Genomic DNA, 20,065 nt, shown 5'->3' with positions numbered 1-20,065 from the left:
CGTGTGACTCTATTGTATCATCAATTATTTGATTCATCGTTTGTCTTTATTGAAACGATGACTTGAAAAATGAAAACTTTTTCATTGAACAACTTTATTTTCCACTCGAGGCATATTTTCTTCTATAAAGTGAAAAAAACATTTCAAGGTCGTTCGCGGTCAAAAGTCATGTTTACAAAAGTCTTCAAACTCTCGTCAAAGACAAGCCAGTATTTCTCAGAATAACTTACCTTGAAGATCATTGTGTGTGCGTCACAATTTCAAAACACACAACTGTGCAACACTTCCTACACACTTTATCACACGAGTTACATGTAAACTCTTGAATAATTCAGTTCTCACTGATCCTTACCGTGAAGAAACTCAAATATTACTAGACTATCTGAAGTATCTCTGGACCTGCAGCTCATTCCTGTGGCTTCACAGTCAAGGTTGTGATGATATGTTTGCGAACAAACACAGACGCAGGAAAACCAGTGAATATAATCAAAGGCTTGTAAAGGTTTGATCGTGAAATTAAGTTTTTTAAACTCGACTGTTAATGTGTTTTTAATGTCATACGAGACTTTTGAAGGACTTTCTTCATCCAGACGTGAGGAAACTTGAACGAAGGAGAGAGAAACTGTTAAAAATGAAGATAAGAAGTTCCTGGATGAGAGTGAGGCTGAAGAAAGAAAGGCTGGTTCACTGTTGTGTGACATTAAACCTTCACTGATGCAACTGTTCCTACAGTTAAGATGAAGATGAAGGTTTGGTTCCAGTCTCACCACGAGCTGGTGAAGAAGGACAAACACATGAATGAGTTCCAGAGAAAATGTTTAGTGAAATATAAAGTCAGAGACAAACTCACGTGATCTGAGCAAAGACATCTATTACAGATGCCAGGAGTTCTAACGAAGTGGTGGATCTTTATAGTACGAATATTTGAGTAAATCTAGTCATGTTTGCTCGTACGATTGGTCAGATCCTCTCAACACTTCTAAGATGGACGTTCCACGTGGTGATCGTGGAAAGTTATCGCAGTTTGATCTTCTAGAGAGAATCTGTTTCTCGGTTGACTTACGCAGATGTCTGTCCTTGTCCTTCACTCGCTGCACCATCGAGATAGTGTTGTGTATCTCAGTGTGACCTGAAGAACATCTGAGTTCATGGATTCTAATGGCAACGATTATTTAATATGAATTAAATATGAAAGATTATCAGTTAAGTGATTATTTGACATGTGTGTTACATTTAGATGATCGATTACAGTAAAGTTGTCGTATCCTGACACAGGTCAGAAGGTTTGTTAGGAAATATAGTTTAAAAACGCAGACGTATCACCAGCAGATCCAGGATCCTCCAGAGGGAACGAGCTGCAAATAAAGTGATGAACGACTGAAGCACTTTTAGCTTCACACCTGTTTCTACTGTACGACAAATCTAGTTGAAGTTTAGCAACTTTTCCAGGTTCTTTGTTCCTTTGTGTTCAAGGATCGTGAACACAATGTTTTCCATGAGAGGATCTGGATTCAATTGAAACTATTGATTCCACAGCGACCACAGTGTCCTTGAGACGCATCTATGATGTTGTTGAAGATCAGTTCACCCATGAAAAGCTGCTCCTGGATCAGAACGTCTTACTGCTGAGTCATGAAGTGAATTTTCTCATCATGACCATGTTTTACACTCATTACTTTATAAAGTTATCAACGTGTATAATCAATAACAAGTGTTCACAGCCTATAAGACATTTTCTACTGTAGAATTAAACCAACTCAAGTTAGTGACGACAAAAGTGTGTGTTTCCTGATTGTTCTACAAAATGTTCTGCGAAACTACATTAGTTCATCCATGAAAACAACTATGAACAAAGTTTGGTGCTTGATGTAAATACTGTAAAATAAAGGTTCAAGAAAGATCTTCATGTTTTGTCAAGTGTGACTCAAAGACTCGCTCTATCGACTCTGAGTCTTTAAAGATTGTTGTTGTTCTTGAGCAACATCTTCATCCGACGCCAACTTCCTACGTTTGTGTCGCTCGACGGCTCTGCTCTGGGTTTTCTAACTAACCTCACTCAAAGTTGTGCGATTGTTTTGTGACTCAATGTTTTCTTCTTTGCAGAAACCTTGGCAAGTCTGGACTCAGAGTTTCATGCCTGGGACTCGGTGAGTAAATGATTTGTTGTGTAGTTGTAAGTGTGCGTTGGTGCAGTTGTGTTTGAAGAGGTTCATGGAGAATCTCTTCAGCAGACACGACGCGTTCACTGTCACGACACTTGTTTCTCACAAGAAGATTTGTTACACAACTGAGCCTAAATACACAACAACTCTTAGACACTATTGACGCTTGTGTTGTTAACAAGTGAATAAAACAGCAACTTAAACAACACTGTAAAAATTAATATGTTTTTAATCATTTCTAAAAAATCACCTCATCATGAACTAACATATATAAACAACTACACAATATTTGAACAACTCTCTCGTGAGACACTGACGTCTAACACTTTGACGATGAATTTAAGATGTTGTGTGAACTGAACGACCATCACTGGTCAAAACAACTGCTTCACTTTCAGCTACAAGTAGACTGCAATGCTTTCTGGGAAAAGTTGGATAATTTATCAATTGTGTTGTTTATTTTTTCACAAATCATGACCTTCAGGATTCAAAGTATGAATTTACTGCACAAAGTTAAATAGAAACAAAAACATATTTATGTAAGAAGTTGGTGATTCTGAGGAAAATCAAATGTCGACATCTTTGTGTTGTATTGTGTAGTAAATACATGATTCTATCATTGATCAGCTTCACACTGAGAACGACCTTCGCTCAGAGAAGGTCAGTCGCCACATGATGCGAGGGCGAGCGAGAGAGAGAGAGAGAGAGAGAGAGAGAGAAAATGTTAAACTCTTCTTTCTTATCCTACAAAGATGTCAGTCAGAGGTGAAGAATATGTCGCCAGTTGAAGAATATGTCGACAGTTGAAGAATATGTCGACAGTTGAAGAATATGTCGACAGTTGAAGAATATGTCGACAGGTGAAGAATATGTCGACAGTTGAAGAATATGTCAACAGTTGAAGAATATGTCGACAGTTGAAGAATATGTCGACAGTTGAAGCATATGTCGCCAGTTGAAGAATATGTCGCCAGTTGAAGAATATGTCGACAGTTGAAGAATATTGCGACAGGTGAAGAATATGTCGCCAGTTGAAGAATATGTCGCCAGTTGAAGAATATGTCGACAGTTGAAGAATATGTCGACAGTTGAAGAAGATGTCGCCAGTTGAAGAATATGTCGACAGTTGAAGAATATGTCGACAGTTGAAGAATATGTCGACAGTTGAAGAATATGTCGACAGTTGAAGAATATGTCGCCAGTTGAAGAATATGTCGACAGTTGAAGAATATGTCGCCAGTTGAAGAATATGTCGACAGTTGAAGAATATGTTGACAGTTGAAGAATATGTTGACAGTTGAAGAATATGTTGACAGTTGAAGAATATGTTGACAGTTGAAGAATATGTTGACAGGTGAAGAATATGTCGACAGTTGAAGAATATGTCGACAGTTGAAGAATATGTCGACAGGTGAAGAATATGTTGACAGGTGAAGAATATGTTGACAGTTGAAGAATATGTTGACAGTTGAAGAATATGTTGACAGTTGAAGAATATGTCGACAGTTGAAGAATATGTCGACAGGTGAAGAATATGTTGACAGTTGAAGAATATGTCGACAGTTGAAGAATATGTCGACAGGTGAAGAATATGTCGACAGTTGAAGAATATGTCGACAGTTGAAGAATATGTCGACAGGTGAAGAATATGTCGACAGGTGAAGAATATGTCGACAGGTGAAGAATATGTTGACAGTTGAAGAATATGTCGACAGTTGAAGAATATGTCGACAGGTGAAGAATATGTCGACAGTTGAAGAATATGTCGACAGGTGAAGAATATGTTGACAGTTGAAGAATATGTCGACAGTTGAAGAATATGTCGACAGGTGAAGAATATGTTGACAGTTGAAGAATATGTCGACAGTTGAAGAATATGTCGACAGGTGAAGAATATGTCGACAGTTGAAGAATATGTCGACAGTTGAAGAATATGTCGACAGGTGAAGAATATGTCGACAGGTGAAGAATATGTCGACAGTTGAAGAATATGTCGACAGTTGAAGAATATATCGACAGTTGAAGAATATGTTGACAGTTGAAGAATATGTTGACAGTTGAAGAATATATCGACAGTTGAAGAATATGTCGACAGGTAAAGAATATGTCGACAGGTGAAGAATATGTCGCCAGTTGAAGAATATGTCGACAGTTGAAGAATATGTCGACAGGTGAAGAATATGTCGACAGTTGAAGAATATGTTGACAGTTGAAGAATATGTTGACAGGTGAAGAATATGTCGACAGTTGAAGAATATGTTGACAGGTGAAGAATATGTTGACAGTTGAAGAATATGTCGACAGTTGAAGAATATGTCGACAGGTGAAGAATATGTTGACAGTTGAAGAATATGTCGACAGTTGAAGAATATGTCGACAGGTGAAGAATATGTCGACAGTTGAAGAATATGTCGACAGTTGAAGAATATATCGACAGTTGAAGAATATGTCGACAGGTGAAGAATATGTCGACAGGTGAAGAATATGTCGACAGTTGAAGAATATGTCGACAGGTGAAGAATATGTCGACAGGTGAAGAATATGTCGACAGTTGAAGAATATGTTGACAGGTGAAGAATATGTCGACAGTTGAAGAATATGTCGACAGGTGCAGAATATGTCGACAGTTGAAGAATATGTCGACAGTTGAAGAATATGTCGACAGGTAAAGAATATGTCCACAGGTGAAGAATATGTCGACAGGTAAAGAATATGTCGACAGTTGAAGAATATGTCGACAGGTGAAGAATATGTCGACAGTTGAAGAATATGTCGACAGGTGAAGAATATGGCGACAGTTGAAGAATATGTCGACAGGTGAAGAATATGTCGACAGTTGAAGAATATGTCGACAGGTGCAGAATATGTCGACAGTTGAAGAATATGTCGACAGTTGAAGAATATGTCGACAGGTAAAGAATATGTCCACAGGTGAAGAATATGTCGACAGGTAAAGAATATGTCGACAGGTGAAGAATATGTCGACAGGTGAAGAATATGTTGACAGTTGAAAAATATGTCGCCAGTTGAAGAATATGTCGCCAGTTGAAGAATATGTCGACAGTTGAAGAATATGTCGACAGTTGAAGAATATGTCGACAGGTGAAGAATATGTCGACAGTTGAAGAATATGTCGACAGTTGAAGAATATGTCGACAGGTGAAGAATATGTCGACAGTTGAAGAATATGTCGACAGTTGAAGAATATGTCGACAGTTGAAGAATATGTCGACAGGTGAAGAATATGTCGACAGTTGAAGAATATGTCGACAGGTGAAGAATATGTCGACAGTTGAAGAATATGTCGACAGTTGAAGAATATGTCGACAGTTGAAGAATATGTCGACAGGTGAAGAATATGTTGACAGGTGAGGAATATGTCGACAGTTGAAGAATATGTCGACAGTTGAAGAATATGTCGACAGTTGAAGAATATGTCGACAGTTGAAGAATATGTTGACAGGTGAAAAATATGTCGACAGTTGAAGCATATGTCGACAGTTGAAGAATATGTCGACAGTTGAAGCATATGTCGACAGGTGAAGAATATGTCGACAGGTGAAGAATATGTCGACAGTTGAAGAATATGTCGACAGTTGAAGAATATGTCGACAGTTGAAGAATATGTCGACAGGTGAAGAATATGTCGACAGTTGAAGAATATGTCGACAGTTGAAGAATATGTCGACAGTTGAAGAATATGTCGACAGGTGAAGAATATGTCGACAGTTGAAGAATATGTCGACAGGTGAAGAATATGTCGACAGTTGAAGAATATGTCGACAGTTGAAGAATATGTCGACAGTTGAAGAATATGTCGACAGGTGAAGAATATGTTGACAGGTGAGGAATATGTCGACAGTTGAAGAATATGTCGACAGTTGAAGAATATGTCGACAGTTGAAGAATATGTCGACAGTTGAAGAATATGTTGACAGGTGAAAAATATGTCGACAGTTGAAGCATATGTCGACAGTTGAAGAATATGTCGACAGTTGAAGCATATGTCGACAGGTGAAGAATATGTCGACAGGTGAAGAATATGTCGACAGTTGAAGAATATGTCGACAGTTGAAGAATATGTCGACAGTTGAAGAATATGTTGACATGTGAAGAATATGTCGACAGTTGAAGAATATGTCGACAGGTGAAGAATATGTCGACAGTTGAAGCATATGTCGACAGTTGAAGAATATGTCGACAGTTGAAGAATATGTCGACAGGTGAAGAATATGTCGACAGGTGAAGAATATGTCGACAGTTGAAGAATATGTCGACAGTTGAAGAATATGTCGACAGTTGAAGAATATGTCGACAGGTGAAGAATATGTCGACAGTTGAAGAATATGTCGACAGTTGAAGAATATGTCGACAGTTGAAGAATATGTTGACAGGTGAAGAATATGTTGACAGTTGAAGAATATGTCGACAGTTTAAGAATATGTCGACAGGTGAAGAATATGTCGACAGGTGAAGAATATGTCGACAGTTGAAGAATATGTCGACAGTTGAAGAATATGTCGACAGGTGAAGAATATGTCGACAGTTGAAGAATATGTCGACAGTTGAAGAATATGTCGATAGGTGAAGCATATGGCGACAGTTGAAGAATATGTCGACAGGTGAAGAATATGTTGACAGTTGAAGAATATATCGACAGTTGAAGAATATGTCGACAGTTGAAGAATATGTCGCCAGTTGAAGAATATGTCGACAGGTGAAGCATATGTCGACAGTTGAAGAATATGTTGACAGGTGAAGAATATGTCGACAGTTGAAGAATATATCGACAGTTGAAGAATATGTCGACAGTTGAAGAATATGTTGACAGGTGAAGAATATGTCGACAGTTGAAGAATATATCGACAGTTGAAGAATATGTCGACAGGTGAAGAATATGTCGACAGGTGAAGAATATGTCGACAGTTGAAGAATATGTCGACAGTTGAAGAATATGTCGACAGTTGAAGAATATGTCGACAGGTGAAGAATATGTTGACAGGTGAGGAATATGTCGACAGTTGAAGAATATGTCGACAGTTGAAGAATATGTCGACAGTTGAAGAATATGTCGACAGTTGAAGAATATGTTGACAGGTGAAAAATATGTCGACAGTTGAAGCATATGTCGACAGTTGAAGAATATGTCGACAGTTGAAGCATATGTCGACAGGTGAAGAATATGTCGACAGGTGAAGAATATGTCGACAGTTGAAGAATATGTCGACAGTTGAAGAATATGTTGACAGGTGAAGAATATGTCGACAGTTGAAGAATATGTCGACAGGTGAAGAATATGTCGACAGTTGAAGCATATGTCGACAGTTGAAGAATATGTCGACAGTTGAAGAATATGTCGACAGGTGAAGAATATGTCGACAGGTGAAGAATATGTCGACAGGTGAAGAATATGTCGACAGTTGAAGAATATGTCGACAGTTGAAGAATATGTCGACAGTTGAAGAATATGTCGACAGGTGAAGAATATGTCGACAGTTGAAGAATATGTCGACAGTTGAAGAATATGTCGACAGTTGAAGAATATGTTGACAGGTGAAGAATATGTTGACAGTTGAAGAATATGTCGACAGTTTAAGAATATGTCGACAGGTGAAGAATATGTCGACAGGTGAAGAATATGTCGACAGTTGAAGAATATGTCGACAGTTGAAGAATATGTCGACAGGTGAAGAATATGTCGACAGTTGAAGAATATGTCGACAGTTGAAGAATATGTCGATAGGTGAAGCATATGGCGACAGTTGAAGAATATGTCGACAGGTGAAGAATATGTTGACAGTTGAAGAATATATCGACAGTTGAAGAATATGTCGACAGTTGAAGAATATGTCGCCAGTTGAAGAATATGTCGACAGGTGAAGCATATGTCGACAGTTGAAGAATATGTTGACAGGTGAAGAATATGTCGACAGTTGAAGAATATATCGACAGTTGAAGAATATGTCGACAGTTGAAGAATATGTTGACAGGTGAAGAATATGTCGACAGTTGAAGAATATATCGACAGTTGAAGAATATGTCGACAGGTGAAGAATATGTCGACAGGTGAAGAATATGTCGACAGTTGAAGAATATGTCGACAGTTGAAGAATATGTCGACAGTTGAAGAATATGTCGACAGGTGAAGAATATGTTGACAGGTGAGGAATATGTCGACAGTTGAAGAATATGTCGACAGTTGAAGAATATGTCGACAGTTGAAGAATATGTCGACAGTTGAAGAATATGTTGACAGGTGAAAAATATGTCGACAGTTGAAGCATATGTCGACAGTTGAAGAATATGTCGACAGTTGAAGCATATGTCGACAGGTGAAGAATATGTCGACAGGTGAAGAATATGTCGACAGTTGAAGCATATGTCGACAGTTGAAGAATATGTCGACAGTTGAAGAATATGTCGACAGGTGAAGAATATGTCGACAGGTGAAGAATATGTCGACAGGTGAAGAATATGTCGACAGTTGAAGAATATGTCGACAGTTGAAGAATATGTCGACAGTTGAAGAATATGTCGACAGGTGAAGAATATGTCGACAGTTGAAGAATATGTCGACAGTTGAAGAATATGTCGACAGTTGAAGAATATGTTGACAGGTGAAGAATATGTTGACAGTTGAAGAATATGTCGACAGTTTAAGAATATGTCGACAGGTGAAGAATATGTCGACAGGTGAAGAATATGTCGACAGTTGAAGAATATGTCGACAGTTGAAGAATATGTCGACAGGTGAAGAATATGTCGACAGTTGAAGAATATGTCGAAAGTTGAAGAATATGTCGATAGGTGAAGCATATGGCGACAGTTGAAGAATATGTCGACAGGTGAAGAATATGTTGACAGTTGAAGAATATATCGACAGTTGAAGAATATGTCGACAGTTGAAGAATATGTCGCCAGTTGAAGAATATGTCGACAGGTGAAGCATATGTCGACAGTTGAAGAATATGTTGACAGGTGAAGAATATGTCGACAGTTGAAGAATATATCGACAGTTGAAGAATATGTCGACAGTTGAAGAATATGTTGACAGGTGAAGAATATGTCGACAGTTGAAGAATATATCGACAGTTGAAGAATATGTCGACAGGTGAAGAATATGTCGACAGTTGAAGAATATGTCGACAGTTGAAGAATATGTCGACAGTTGAAGAATATGTCAACAGTTGAAGAATATGTCGACAGGTGAAGCATATGTCGACAGTTGAAGAATATGTCGACAGGTGAAGAATATGTCGACAGTTGAAGAATATGTCGACAGGTAAAGAATATGTCGACAGTTGAAGAATATGTCGACAGTTGAAGAATATGTCGACAGGTAAAGAATATGTCCACAGGTGAAGAATATGTCGACAGGTAAAGAATATGTCGACAGTTGAAGAATATGTCGACAGGTGAAGAATATGTCGACAGTTGAAGAATATGTCGACAGGTGAAGAATATGGCGACAGTTGAAGAATATGTCGACAGGTGAAGAATATGTCGACAGTTGAAGAATATGTCGACAGGTGCAGAATATGTCGACAGTTGAAGAATATGTCGACAGTTGAAGAATATGTCGACAGGTAAAGAATATGTCCACAGGTGAAGAATATGTCGACAGGTAAAGAATATGTCGACAGGTGAAGAATATGTCGACAGGTGAAGAATATGTTGACAGTTGAAAAATATGTCGCCAGTTGAAGAATATGTCGCCAGTTGAAGAATATGTCGACAGTTGAAGAATATGTCGACAGTTGAAGAATATGTCGACAGGTGAAGAATATGTCGACAGTTGAAGAATATGTCGACAGTTGAAGAATATGTCGACAGGTGAAGAATATGTCGACAGTTGAAGAATATGTCGACAGTTGAAGAATATGTCGACAGTTGAAGAATATGTCGACAGGTGAAGAATATGTCGACAGTTGAAGAATATGTCGACAGGTGAAGAATATGTCGACAGTTGAAGAATATGTCGACAGTTGAAGAATATGTCGACAGTTGAAGAATATGTCGACAGGTGAAGAATATGTCGACAGGTGAGGAATATGTCGACAGTTGAAGAATATGTCGACAGTTGAAGAATATGTCGACAGTTGAAGAATATGTCGACAGTTGAAGAATATGTTGACAGGTGAAAAATATGTCGACAGTTGAAGCATATGTCGACAGTTGAAGAATATGTCGACAGTTGAAGCATATGTCGACAGGTGAAGAATATGTCAACAGGTGAAGAATATGTCGACAGTTGAAGCATATGTCGACAGTTGAAGAATATGTCGACAGGTGAAGAATATGTCGACAGGTGAAGAATATGTCGACAGGTGAAGAATATGTCGACAGTTGAAGAATATGTCGACAGTTGAAGAATATGTCGACAGTTGAAGAATATGTCGACAGGTGAAGAATATGTCGACAGTTGAAGAATATGTCGACAGTTGAAGAATATGTCGACAGTTGAAGAATATGTTGACAGGTGAAGAATATGTTGACAGTTGAAGAATATGTCGACAGTTTAAGAATATGTCGACAGGTGAAGAATATGTCGACAGGTGAAGAATATGTCGACAGTTGAAGAATATGTCGACAGTTGAAGAATATGTCGACAGTTGAAGAATATGTCGACAGGTGAAGAATATGTTGACAGATGAAGAATATATCGACAGTTGAAGAATATGTCGACAGTTGAAGAATATGTCGCCAGTTGAAGAATATGTCGACAGTTGAAGAATATGTCGACAGTTGAAGAATATGTCGACAGTTGAAGAATATGTCGACAGGTAAAGAATATGTCCACAGGTGAAGAATATGTCGACAGGTAAAGAATATGTCCACAGGTGAAGAATATGTCGACAGGTGAAGAATATGTCGACAGGTGAAGAATATATCGACAGGTGAAGAATATGTCGACAGGTGAAGAATATGTCGACAGTTGAAGAATATGTCGACAGGTGAAGAATATGTCGACAGGTGAAGAATATGTCGACAGGTGAAGAATATATCGACAGGTGAAGAATATGTCCACAGGTGAAGAATATGTCGACAGGTGAAGAATATGTCGACAGGTGAAGAATATATCGACAGGTGAAGAATATGTCGACAGGTGAAGAATATGTCGACAGTTGAAGAATATGTCGACAGGTGAAGAATATATCGACAGGTGAAGAATATGTCGACAGGTGAAGAATATGTCGACAGGTGAAGAATATATCGACAGGTGAAGAATATGTCGACAGGTGAAGAATATGTCGACAGGTAAAGAATATGTCGACAGGTGAAGAATATGTCGACAGTTGAAGAATATGTCGACAGGTGAAGAATATGTCGACAGTTGAAGAATATGTCGACAGGTGAAGAATATATCGACAGGTGAAGAATATGTCGACAGTTGATCTCGTCACAACAATCTAAATTTGAATGAAATCAATAAATCAATAAAACATTAAAACTCTTCACTTCACTGACTTTACCATCAGTTTGACTTTATTGAAAAAGTCAAAGTATTTTTGTATGTAAAGATTAAATTCTATTAATTCATTATTATCTGGAAAATAATACAATGAATGATTTAGTTAATAATTATGTTATTAATTGATCTGATTCATCTATTTTAATCTCAACAAAAATAGCTGAAAAAGAACAAAAACCTTGTTTTTAATACTTAAAAGATAACAGTCTGAGCAGCAGCTGAATATTGTTGTTCTTTTGTACAACAATAATAAACATTTAGTGTTTTTTCAACAGAGAATCAATACAAACATCGTTGAACACAAACATGTTTTCACAGCAACAACACAAACGCTTTGACACAAACACAACGACACGACAACAGATAAGAAGCTGAATGTGATGTTTTTAATTTGTAATTGTTGAATAACGAAAGCCTCAGTGGAGCCGGGTTCGCCCCGTGTCTTCCTCTCCTGTGATGATCACCTGACTCTCTCTGCAGGCACCTGGGTCACGTTCGGGGGTCAGATCACCGACGAGGTAAACGTCACCGTTTTCTTATGTTTCCACATCGTCTCTGGGTCAAAGGTCAACCACCTCCTGCATATCTATGTATGGAAGCCAGGGAGGTCCTTGACCTTTGACCCAGAGACAACAAAAGATACATTACATACATTTAATTTTTCAATCTAAGCTGCTGTGAATGATGTTGTTATTGATGTGTTTTTGACACTTTCAACATGTTTCAAAAATACTTCAAAACTATTTTTTATTTTTATTGACAATAAGTGTTTTATTTATATTTTTATTTCAAGTTTAATGTTAAACACAAATATTCCAGTTTTGTGTTTTCACAGAGAAAATAGAAATAAAACGATTCTGATATAAATCAGTTCAACTGATGAACTTTTATTTTGAAACTTCAAGTGAATATTTGTAGGATTTGTTAACAAAAGTATCAAATGTATAAAACATGTGATAACAGTGTTTGTGCTTTTGTGTGTGTGTTGTGTTCGTGTGTAGAGAGTGTGTTGTGGTCGTGTGTAGAGAGTGTGTTGTGTTCGTGTGTAGAGAGTGTGTTGTGTTCGTGTGTAGAGAGTGTGTTGTGTTTGTGTGTAGAGAGTGTGTTGTGTTTGTGTGTAGAGAGTGTGTTGTGTTCGTGTGTAGAGAGTGTGTTTTGGTCGTGTGTAGAGAGTGTGTTGTGTTCGTGTGTAGAGAGTGTGTTGTGTTCGTGTGTAGAGAGTGTGTTGTGTTCGTGTGTAGAGAGTGTGTTGTGTTCGTGTGTAGAGAGTGTGTTGTGTTCGTGTGTAGAGAGTGTGTTGTGTTCGTGTGTAGAGAGTGTGTTGTGGTCGTGTGTAGAGAGTGTGTTGTGGTCGTGTGTAGAGAGTGTGTTGTGGTCGTGTGTAGAGAGTGTGTTGTGTTTGTGTGTAGAGAGTGTGTTGTGGTCGTGTGTAGAGAGTGTGTTGTGGTCGTGTGTAGAGAGTGTGTTGTGGTCATGTGTAGAGAGTGTGTTGTGGTCCTGTATAGAGAGTGTGTTGTGCTTGTGTGTAGAGAGTGTGTTGTGGTCGTGTGTAGAGAGTGTGTTGTGGTCGTGTGTAGAGAGTGTGTTGTGGTCGTGTGTAGAGAGTGTGTTGTGGTCGTGTGTAGAGAGTGTGTTGTGGTCGTGTGTTGTGGTCGTGTGTAGAGAGTGTGTTGTGTTTGTGTGTAGAGAGTGTGTTGTGTTTGTGTGTAGAGAGTGTGTTGTGGTCGTGTGTAGAGACTGTGTTGTGGTCGTGTGTAGAGAGTGTGTTGTGGTCGTGTGTAGAGAGTGTGTTGTGGTCGTGTGTAGAGAGTGTGTTGTGGTCGTGTGTAGAGAGTGTGTTGTGGTCGTGTGTAGAGAGTGTGTTGTGGTCGTGTGTAGAGAGTGTGTTGTGGTCGTGTGTAGAGAGTGTGTTGTGGTCGTGTGTAGAGAGTGTGTTGTGGTCCTGTATAGAGAGTGTGTTGTGCTTGTGTGTAGAGAGTGTGTTGTGCTTGTGTGTAGAGAGTGTGTTGTGGTCGTGTGTAGAGAGTGTGTTGTGTTTGTGTGTAGAGAGTGTGTTGTGTTTGTGTGTAGAGAGTGTGTTGTGTTCGTGTGTAGAGAGTGTGTTGTGTTCGTGTGTAGAGAGTGTGTTGTGGTCGTGTGTAGAGAGTGTGTTGTGGTCGTGTGTAGAGAGTGTGTTGTGCTTGTGTGTAGAGAGTGTGTTGTGGTCGTGTGTAGAGAGTGTGTTGTGGTCGTGTGTAGAGAGTGTGTTGTGGTCGTGTGTAGAGAGTGTGTTGTGGTCATGTATAGAGAGTGTGTTGTGCTTGTGTGTAGAGAGTGTGTTGTGGTCGTGTGTAGAGAGTGTGTTGTGGTCGTGTGTAGAGAGTGTGTTGTGCTTGTGTGTAGAGAGTGTGTTGTGGTCGTGTGTAGAGAGTGTGTTGTGGTCGTGTGTAGAGAGTGTGTTGTGGTTGTGTGTAGAGAGTGTGTTGTGGTCGTGTGTAGAGAGTGTGTTGTGGTTGTGTGTAGAGAGTGTGTTGTGGTCGTGTGTAGAGAGTGTGTTGTGCTTGTGTGTAGAGAGTGTGTTGTGGTCGTGTGTAGAGAGTGTGTTGTGTTCGTGTGTAGAGAGTGTGTTGTGGTCGTGTGTAGAGAGTGTGTTGTGTTCGTGTGTAGAGAGTGTGTTGTGGTCGTGTGTAGAGAGTGTGTTGTGGTCGTGTGTAGAGAGTGTGTTGTGTTCGTGTGTAGAGAGTGTGTTGTGGTCGTGTGTAGAGAGTGTGTTGTGGTCGTGTGTAGAGAGTGTGTTGTGGTCGTGTGTAGAGAGTGTGTTGTGGTCGTGTGTAGAGAGTGTGTTGTGGTCGTGTGTAGAGAGTGTGTTGTGGTCGTGTGTAGAGAGTGTGTTGTGGTCGTGTGTAGAGAGTGTGTTGTGGTCGTGTGTAGAGAGTGTGTTGTGTTCGTGTGTAGAGAGTGTGTTGTGTTCGTGTGTAGAGAGTGTGTTGTGTTGTGGTCCTGTATAGAGAGTGTGTTGTGCTTGTGTGTAGAGAGTGTGTTGTGCTTGTGTGTAGAGAGTGTGTTGTGGTCGTGTGTAGAGAGTGTGTTGTGTTTGTGTGTAGAGAGTGTGTTGTGTTTGTGTGTAGAGAGTGTGTTGTGTTCGTGTGTAGAGAGTGTGTTGTGTTCGTGTGTAGAGAGTGTGTTGTGGTCGTGTGTAGAGAGTGTGTTGTGGTCGTGTGTAGAGAGTGTGTTGTGCTTGTGTGTAGAGAGTGTGTTGTGGTCGTGTGTAGAGAGTGTGTTGTGGTCGTGTGTAGAGAGTGTGTTGTGGTCGTGTGTAGAGAGTGTGTTGTGGTCATGTATAGAGAGTGTGTTGTGCTTGTGTGTAGAGAGTGTGTTGTGGTCGTGTGTAGAGAGTGTGTTGTGGTCGTGTGTAGAGAGTGTGTTGTGCTTGTGTGTAGAGAGTGTGTTGTGGTCGTGTGTAGAGAGTGTGTTGTGGTCGTGTGTAGAGAGTGTGTTGTGGTTGTGTGTAGAGAGTGTGTTGTGGTCGTGTGTAGAGAGTGTGTTGTGGTTGTGTGTAGAGAGTGTGTTGTGGTCGTGTGTAGAGAGTGTGTTGTGCTTGTGTGTAGAGAGTGTGTTGTGGTCGTGTGTAGAGAGTGTGTTGTGTTCGTGTGTAGAGAGTGTGTTGTGGTCGTGTGTAGAGAGTGTGTTGTGTTCGTGTGTAGAGAGTGTGTTGTGGTCGTGTGTAGAGAGTGTGTTGTGGTCGTGTGTAGAGAGTGTGTTGTGTTCGTGTGTAGAGAGTGTGTTGTGGTCGTGTGTAGAGAGTGTGTTGTGGTCGTGTGTAGAGAGTGTGTTGTGGTCGTGTGTAGAGAGTGTGTTGTGGTCGTGTGTAGAGAGTGTGTTGTGGTCGTGTGTAGAGAGTGTGTTGTGGTCGTGTGTAGAGAGTGTGTTGTGGTCGTGTGTAGAGAGTGTGTTGTGGTCGTGTGTAGAGAGTGTGTTGTGTTCGTGTGTAGAGAGTGTGTTGTGTTCGTGTGTAGAGAGTGTGTTGTGTTCGTGTGTAGAGAGTGTGTTGTGGTCGTGTGTAGAGAGTGTGTTGTGTTCGTGTGTAGAGTGTGTGTTGTGTTCATGTGTAGAGAGTGTGTTGTGGTCGTGTGTAGATAGTGTGTTGTGGTCGTGTGTAGAGAGTGTGTTGTGGTCGTGTGTAGAGAGTGTGTTGTGTTCGTGTGTAGAGAGTGTGTTGTGTTCGTGTGTAGAGAGTGTGTTGTGTTCGTGTGTAGAGAGTGTGTTGTGGTCGTGTGTAGAGAGTGTGTTGTGTTCGTGTGTAGAGAGTGTGTTGTGTTCGTGTGTAGAGAGTGTGTTGTGTTCGTGTGTAGAGAGTGTGTTGTGGTCGTGTGTAGAGAGTGTGTTGTGGTCGTGTGTAGAGAGTGTGTTGTGTTCGTGTGTAGAGAGTGTGTTGTGCTTGTGTGTAGAGAGTGTGTTGTGGTCGTGTGTAGAGAGTGTGTTGTGTTCGTGTGTAGAGAGTGTGTTGTGTTCGTGTGTAGAGAGTGTGTTGTGGTCGTGTGTAGAGAGTGTGTTGTGTTCGTGTGTAGAGAGTGTGTTGTGGTCGTGTGTAGAGAGTGTGTTGTGGTTGTGTGTAGAGAGTGTGTTGTGTTCGTGTGTAGAGAGTGTGTTGTGTTCGTGTGTAGAGAGTGTGTTGTGTTCGTGTGTAGAGAGTGTGTTGTGGTCGTGTGTAGAGAGTGTGTTGTGGTCGTGTGTAGAGAGTGTGTTGTGGTCGTGTGTAGAGAGTGTGTTGTGGTCGTGTGTAGAGAGTGTGTTGTGGTCGTGTGTAGAGAGTGTGTTGTGTTCGTGTGTAGAGAGTGTGTTGTGTTCGTGTGTAGAGAGTGTGTTGTGTTCGTGTGTAGAGAGTGTGTTGTGTTCGTGTGTAGAGAGTGTGTTGTGGTCGTGTGTAGAGAGTGTGTTGTGTTCGTGTGTAGAGTGTGTGTTGTGTTCATGTGTAGAGAGTGTGTTGTGGTCGTGTGTAGATAGTGTGTTGTGGTCGTGTGTAGAGAGTGTGTTGTGGTCGTGTGTAGAGAGTGTGTTGTGTTCGTGTGTAGAGAGTGTGTTGTGTTCGTGTGTAGAGAGTGTGTTGTGTTCGTGTGTAGAGAGTGTGTTGTGGTCGTGTGTAGAGAGTGTGTTGTGTTCGTGTGTAGAGAGTGTGTTGTGTTCGTGTGTAGAGAGTGTGTTGTGTTCGTGTGTAGAGAGTGTGTTGTGGTCGTGTGTAGAGAGTGTGTTGTGGTCGTGTGTAGAGAGTGTGTTGTGTTCGTGTGTAGAGAGTGTGTTGTGCTTGTGTGTAGAGAGTGTGTTGTGGTCGTGTGTAGAGAGTGTGTTGTGTTCGTGTGTAGAGAGTGTGTTGTGTTCGTGTGTAGAGAGTGTGTTGTGGTCGTGTGTAGAGAGTGTGTTGTGTTCGTGTGTAGAGAGTGTGTTGTGGTCGTGTGTAGAGAGTGTGTTGTGGTTGTGTGTAGAGAGTGTGTTGTGTTCGTGTGTAGAGAGTGTGTTGTGTTCGTGTGTAGAGAGTGTGTTGTGTTCGTGTGTAGAGAGTGTGTTGTGGTCGTGTGTAGAGAGTGTGTTGTGGTCGTGTGTAGAGAGTGTGTTGTGGTCGTGTGTAGAGAGTGTGTTGTGGTCGTGTGTAGAGAGTGTGTTGTGGTCGTGTGTAGAGAGTGTGTTGTGTTCGTGTGTAGAGAGTGTGTTGTGTTCGTGTGTAGAGAGTGTGTTGTGTTCGTGTGTAGAGAGTGTGTTGTGGTCGTGTGTAGAGAGTGTGTTGTGTTCGTGTGTAGAGAGTGTGTTGTGTTCGTGTGTAGAGAGTGTGTTGTGTTCATGTGTAGAGAGTGTGTTGTGGTCGTGTGTAGAGAGTGTGTTGTGGTCGTGTGTAGAGAGTGTGTTGTGTTCGTGTGTAGAGAGTGTGTTGTGCTTGTGTGTAGAGAGTGTGTTGTGGTCGTGTGTAGAGAGTGTGTTGTGTTCGTGTGTAGAGATTGTGTTGTGTTCGTGTGTAGAGAGTGTGTTGTGGTCGTGTGTAGAGAGTGTGTTGTGGTTGTGTGTAGAGAGTGTGTTGTGTTCGTGTGTAGAGAGTGTGTTGTGTTCGTGTGTAGAGAGTGTGTTGTGTTCGTGTGTAGAGAGTGTGTTGTGGTCGTGTGTAGAGAGTGTGTTGTGGTCGTGTGTAGAGAGTGTGTTGTGGTCGTGTGTAGAGAGTGTGTTGTGGTCGTGTGTAGAGAGTGTGTTGTGGTCGTGTGTAGAGAGTGTGTTGTGTTCGTGTGTAGAGAGTGTGTTTTGGTCGTGTGTAGAGTGTGTTGTGGTTGTGTGTAGAGAGTGTGTTGTGTTCGTGTGTAGAGAGTGTGTTGTGGTCGTGTGTAGAGAGTGTGTTGTGTTCGTGTGTAGAGAGTGTGTTGTGGTCGTGTGTAGAGAGTGTGTTTTGGTCGTGTGTAGAGAGTGTGTTGTGGTCGTGTGTAGAGAGTGTGTTGTGTTCGTGTGTAGAGAGTGTGTTGTGGTCGTGTGTAGAGAGTGTGTTGTGGTCGTGTGTAGAGAGTGTGTTGTGTTCGTGTGTAGAGAGTGTGTTGTGGTCGTGTGTAGAGAGTGTGTTGTGGTCGTGTGTAGAGAGTGTGTTGTGTTCGTGTGTAGAGAGTGTGTTGTGGTCGTGTGTAGAGAGTGTGTTGTGGTCGTGTGTAGAGAGTGTGTTGTGTTCGTGTGTAGAGAGTGTGTTGTGTTCGTGTGTAGAGAGTGTGTTGTGGTCGTGTGTAGAGAGTGTGTTGTGTTCGTGTGTAGAGTGTGTGTTGTGTTCATGTGTAGAGAGTGTGTTGTGGTCGTGTGTAGATAGTGTGTTGTGGTCGTGTGTAGAGAGTGTGTTGTGGTCGTGTGTAGAGAGTGTGTTGTGTTCGTGTGTAGAGAGTGTGTTGTGTTCGTGTGTAGAGAGTGTGTTGTGTTCGTGTGTAGAGAGTGTGTTGTGGTCGTGTGTAGAGAGTGTGTTGTGTTCGTGTGTAGAGAGTGTGTTGTGTTCGTGTGTAGAGAGTGTGTTGTGTTCGTGTGTAGAGAGTGTGTTGTGGTCGTGTGTAGAGAGTGTGTTGTGGTCGTGTGTAGAGAGTGTGTTGTGTTCGTGTGTAGAGAGTGTGTTGTGCTTGTGTGTAGAGAGTGTGTTGTGGTCGTGTGTAGAGAGTGTGTTGTGTTCGTGTGTAGAGAGTGTGTTGTGTTCGTGTGTAGAGAGTGTGTTGTGGTCGTGTGTAGAGAGTGTGTTGTGTTCGTGTGTAGAGAGTGTGTTGTGGTCGTGTGTAGAGAGTGTGTTGTGGTTGTGTGTAGAGAGTGTGTTGTGTTCGTGTGTAGAGAGTGTGTTGTGTTCGTGTGTAGAGAGTGTGTTGTGTTCGTGTGTAGAGAGTGTGTTGTGGTCGTGTGTAGAGAGTGTGTTGTGGTCGTGTGTAGAGAGTGTGTTGTGGTCGTGTGTAGAGAGTGTGTTGTGGTCGTGTGTAGAGAGTGTGTTGTGGTCGTGTGTAGAGAGTGTGTTGTGTTCGTGTGTAGAGAGTGTGTTGTGTTCGTGTGTAGAGAGTGTGTTGTGTTCGTGTGTAGAGAGTGTGTTGTGGTCGTGTGTAGAGAGTGTGTTGTGTTCGTGTGTAGAGAGTGTGTTGTGTTCGTGTGTAGAGAGTGTGTTGTGTTCGTGTGTAGAGAGTGTGTTGTGGTCGTGTGTAGAGAGTGTGTTGTGGTCGTGTGTAGAGAGTGTGTTGTGTTCGTGTGTAGAGAGTGTGTTGTGCTTGTGTGTAGAGAGTGTGTTGTGGTCGTGTGTAGAGAGTGTGTTGTGTTCGTGTGTAGAGAGTGTGTTGTGTTCGTGTGTAGAGAGTGTGTTGTGGTCGTGTGTAGAGAGTGTGTTGTGGTTGTGTGTAGAGAGTGTGTTGTGTTCGTGTGTAGAGAGTGTGTTGTGTTCGTGTGTAGAGAGTGTGTTGTGTTCGTGTGTAGAGAGTGTGTTGTGGTCGTGTGTAGAGAGTGTGTTGTGGTCGTGTGTAGAGAGTGTGTTGTGGTCGTGTGTAGAGAGTGTGTTGTGGTCGTGTGTAGAGAGTGTGTTGTGGTCGTGTGTAGAGAGTGTGTTGTGTTCGTGTGTAGAGAGTGTGTTTTGGTCGTGTGTAGAGAGTGTGTTGTGGTTGTGTGTAGAGAGTGTGTTGTGTTCGTGTGTAGAGAGTGTGTTGTGGTCGTGTGTAGAGAGTGTGTTGTGTTCGTGTGTAGAGAGTGTGTTGTGGTCGTGTGTAGAGAGTGTGTTTTGGTCGTGTGTAGAGAGTGTGTTGTGTTCGTGTGTAGAGAGTGTGTTGTGGTTGTGTGTAGAGAGTGTGTTGTGGTTGTGTGTAGAGAGTGTGTTTTGGTCGTGTGTAGAGAGTGTGTTGTGGTCGTGTGTAGAGAGTGTGTTGTGGTTGTGTGTAGAGAGTGTGTTGTGGTCGTGTGTAGAGAGTGTGTTGTTTGTGTTCAA

The 20,065-nt window shown here is 41.3% G+C and overlaps 1 protein-coding gene across 3 annotated transcripts in view; it reads left to right on the top strand.

Annotated features, from left to right (window-relative positions):
• The window catches only part of kcnab1a (potassium voltage-gated channel subfamily A regulatory beta subunit 1a), an 84,726-nt gene that overhangs the window by 53,015 nt on the left and 11,646 nt on the right, over nt 1-20,065 (top strand). For all 3 annotated transcript variants that reach the window (XM_087794856.1, XM_087794858.1, XM_087794857.1), the window contains exons 2-3: nt 2,104-2,147; nt 12,115-12,152. In XM_087794856.1, the coding sequence (XP_087650982.1) occupies nt 2,104-2,147; nt 12,115-12,152 (82 nt within the window). The remainder of the gene's footprint in view (nt 1-2,103; nt 2,148-12,114; nt 12,153-20,065) is intronic.

The sequence above is a fragment of the Callionymus lyra genome, chromosome 7 (assembly GCF_982586985.1).
Source record: "Callionymus lyra chromosome 7, fCalLyr1.hap1.1, whole genome shotgun sequence".
Classification (NCBI taxonomy): domain Eukaryota; kingdom Metazoa; phylum Chordata; class Actinopteri; order Syngnathiformes; family Callionymidae; genus Callionymus; species Callionymus lyra.
The sequence above is the reverse complement of the archived record's forward strand: the minus strand, read 5'-3'. Positions and strand labels throughout refer to the sequence as shown.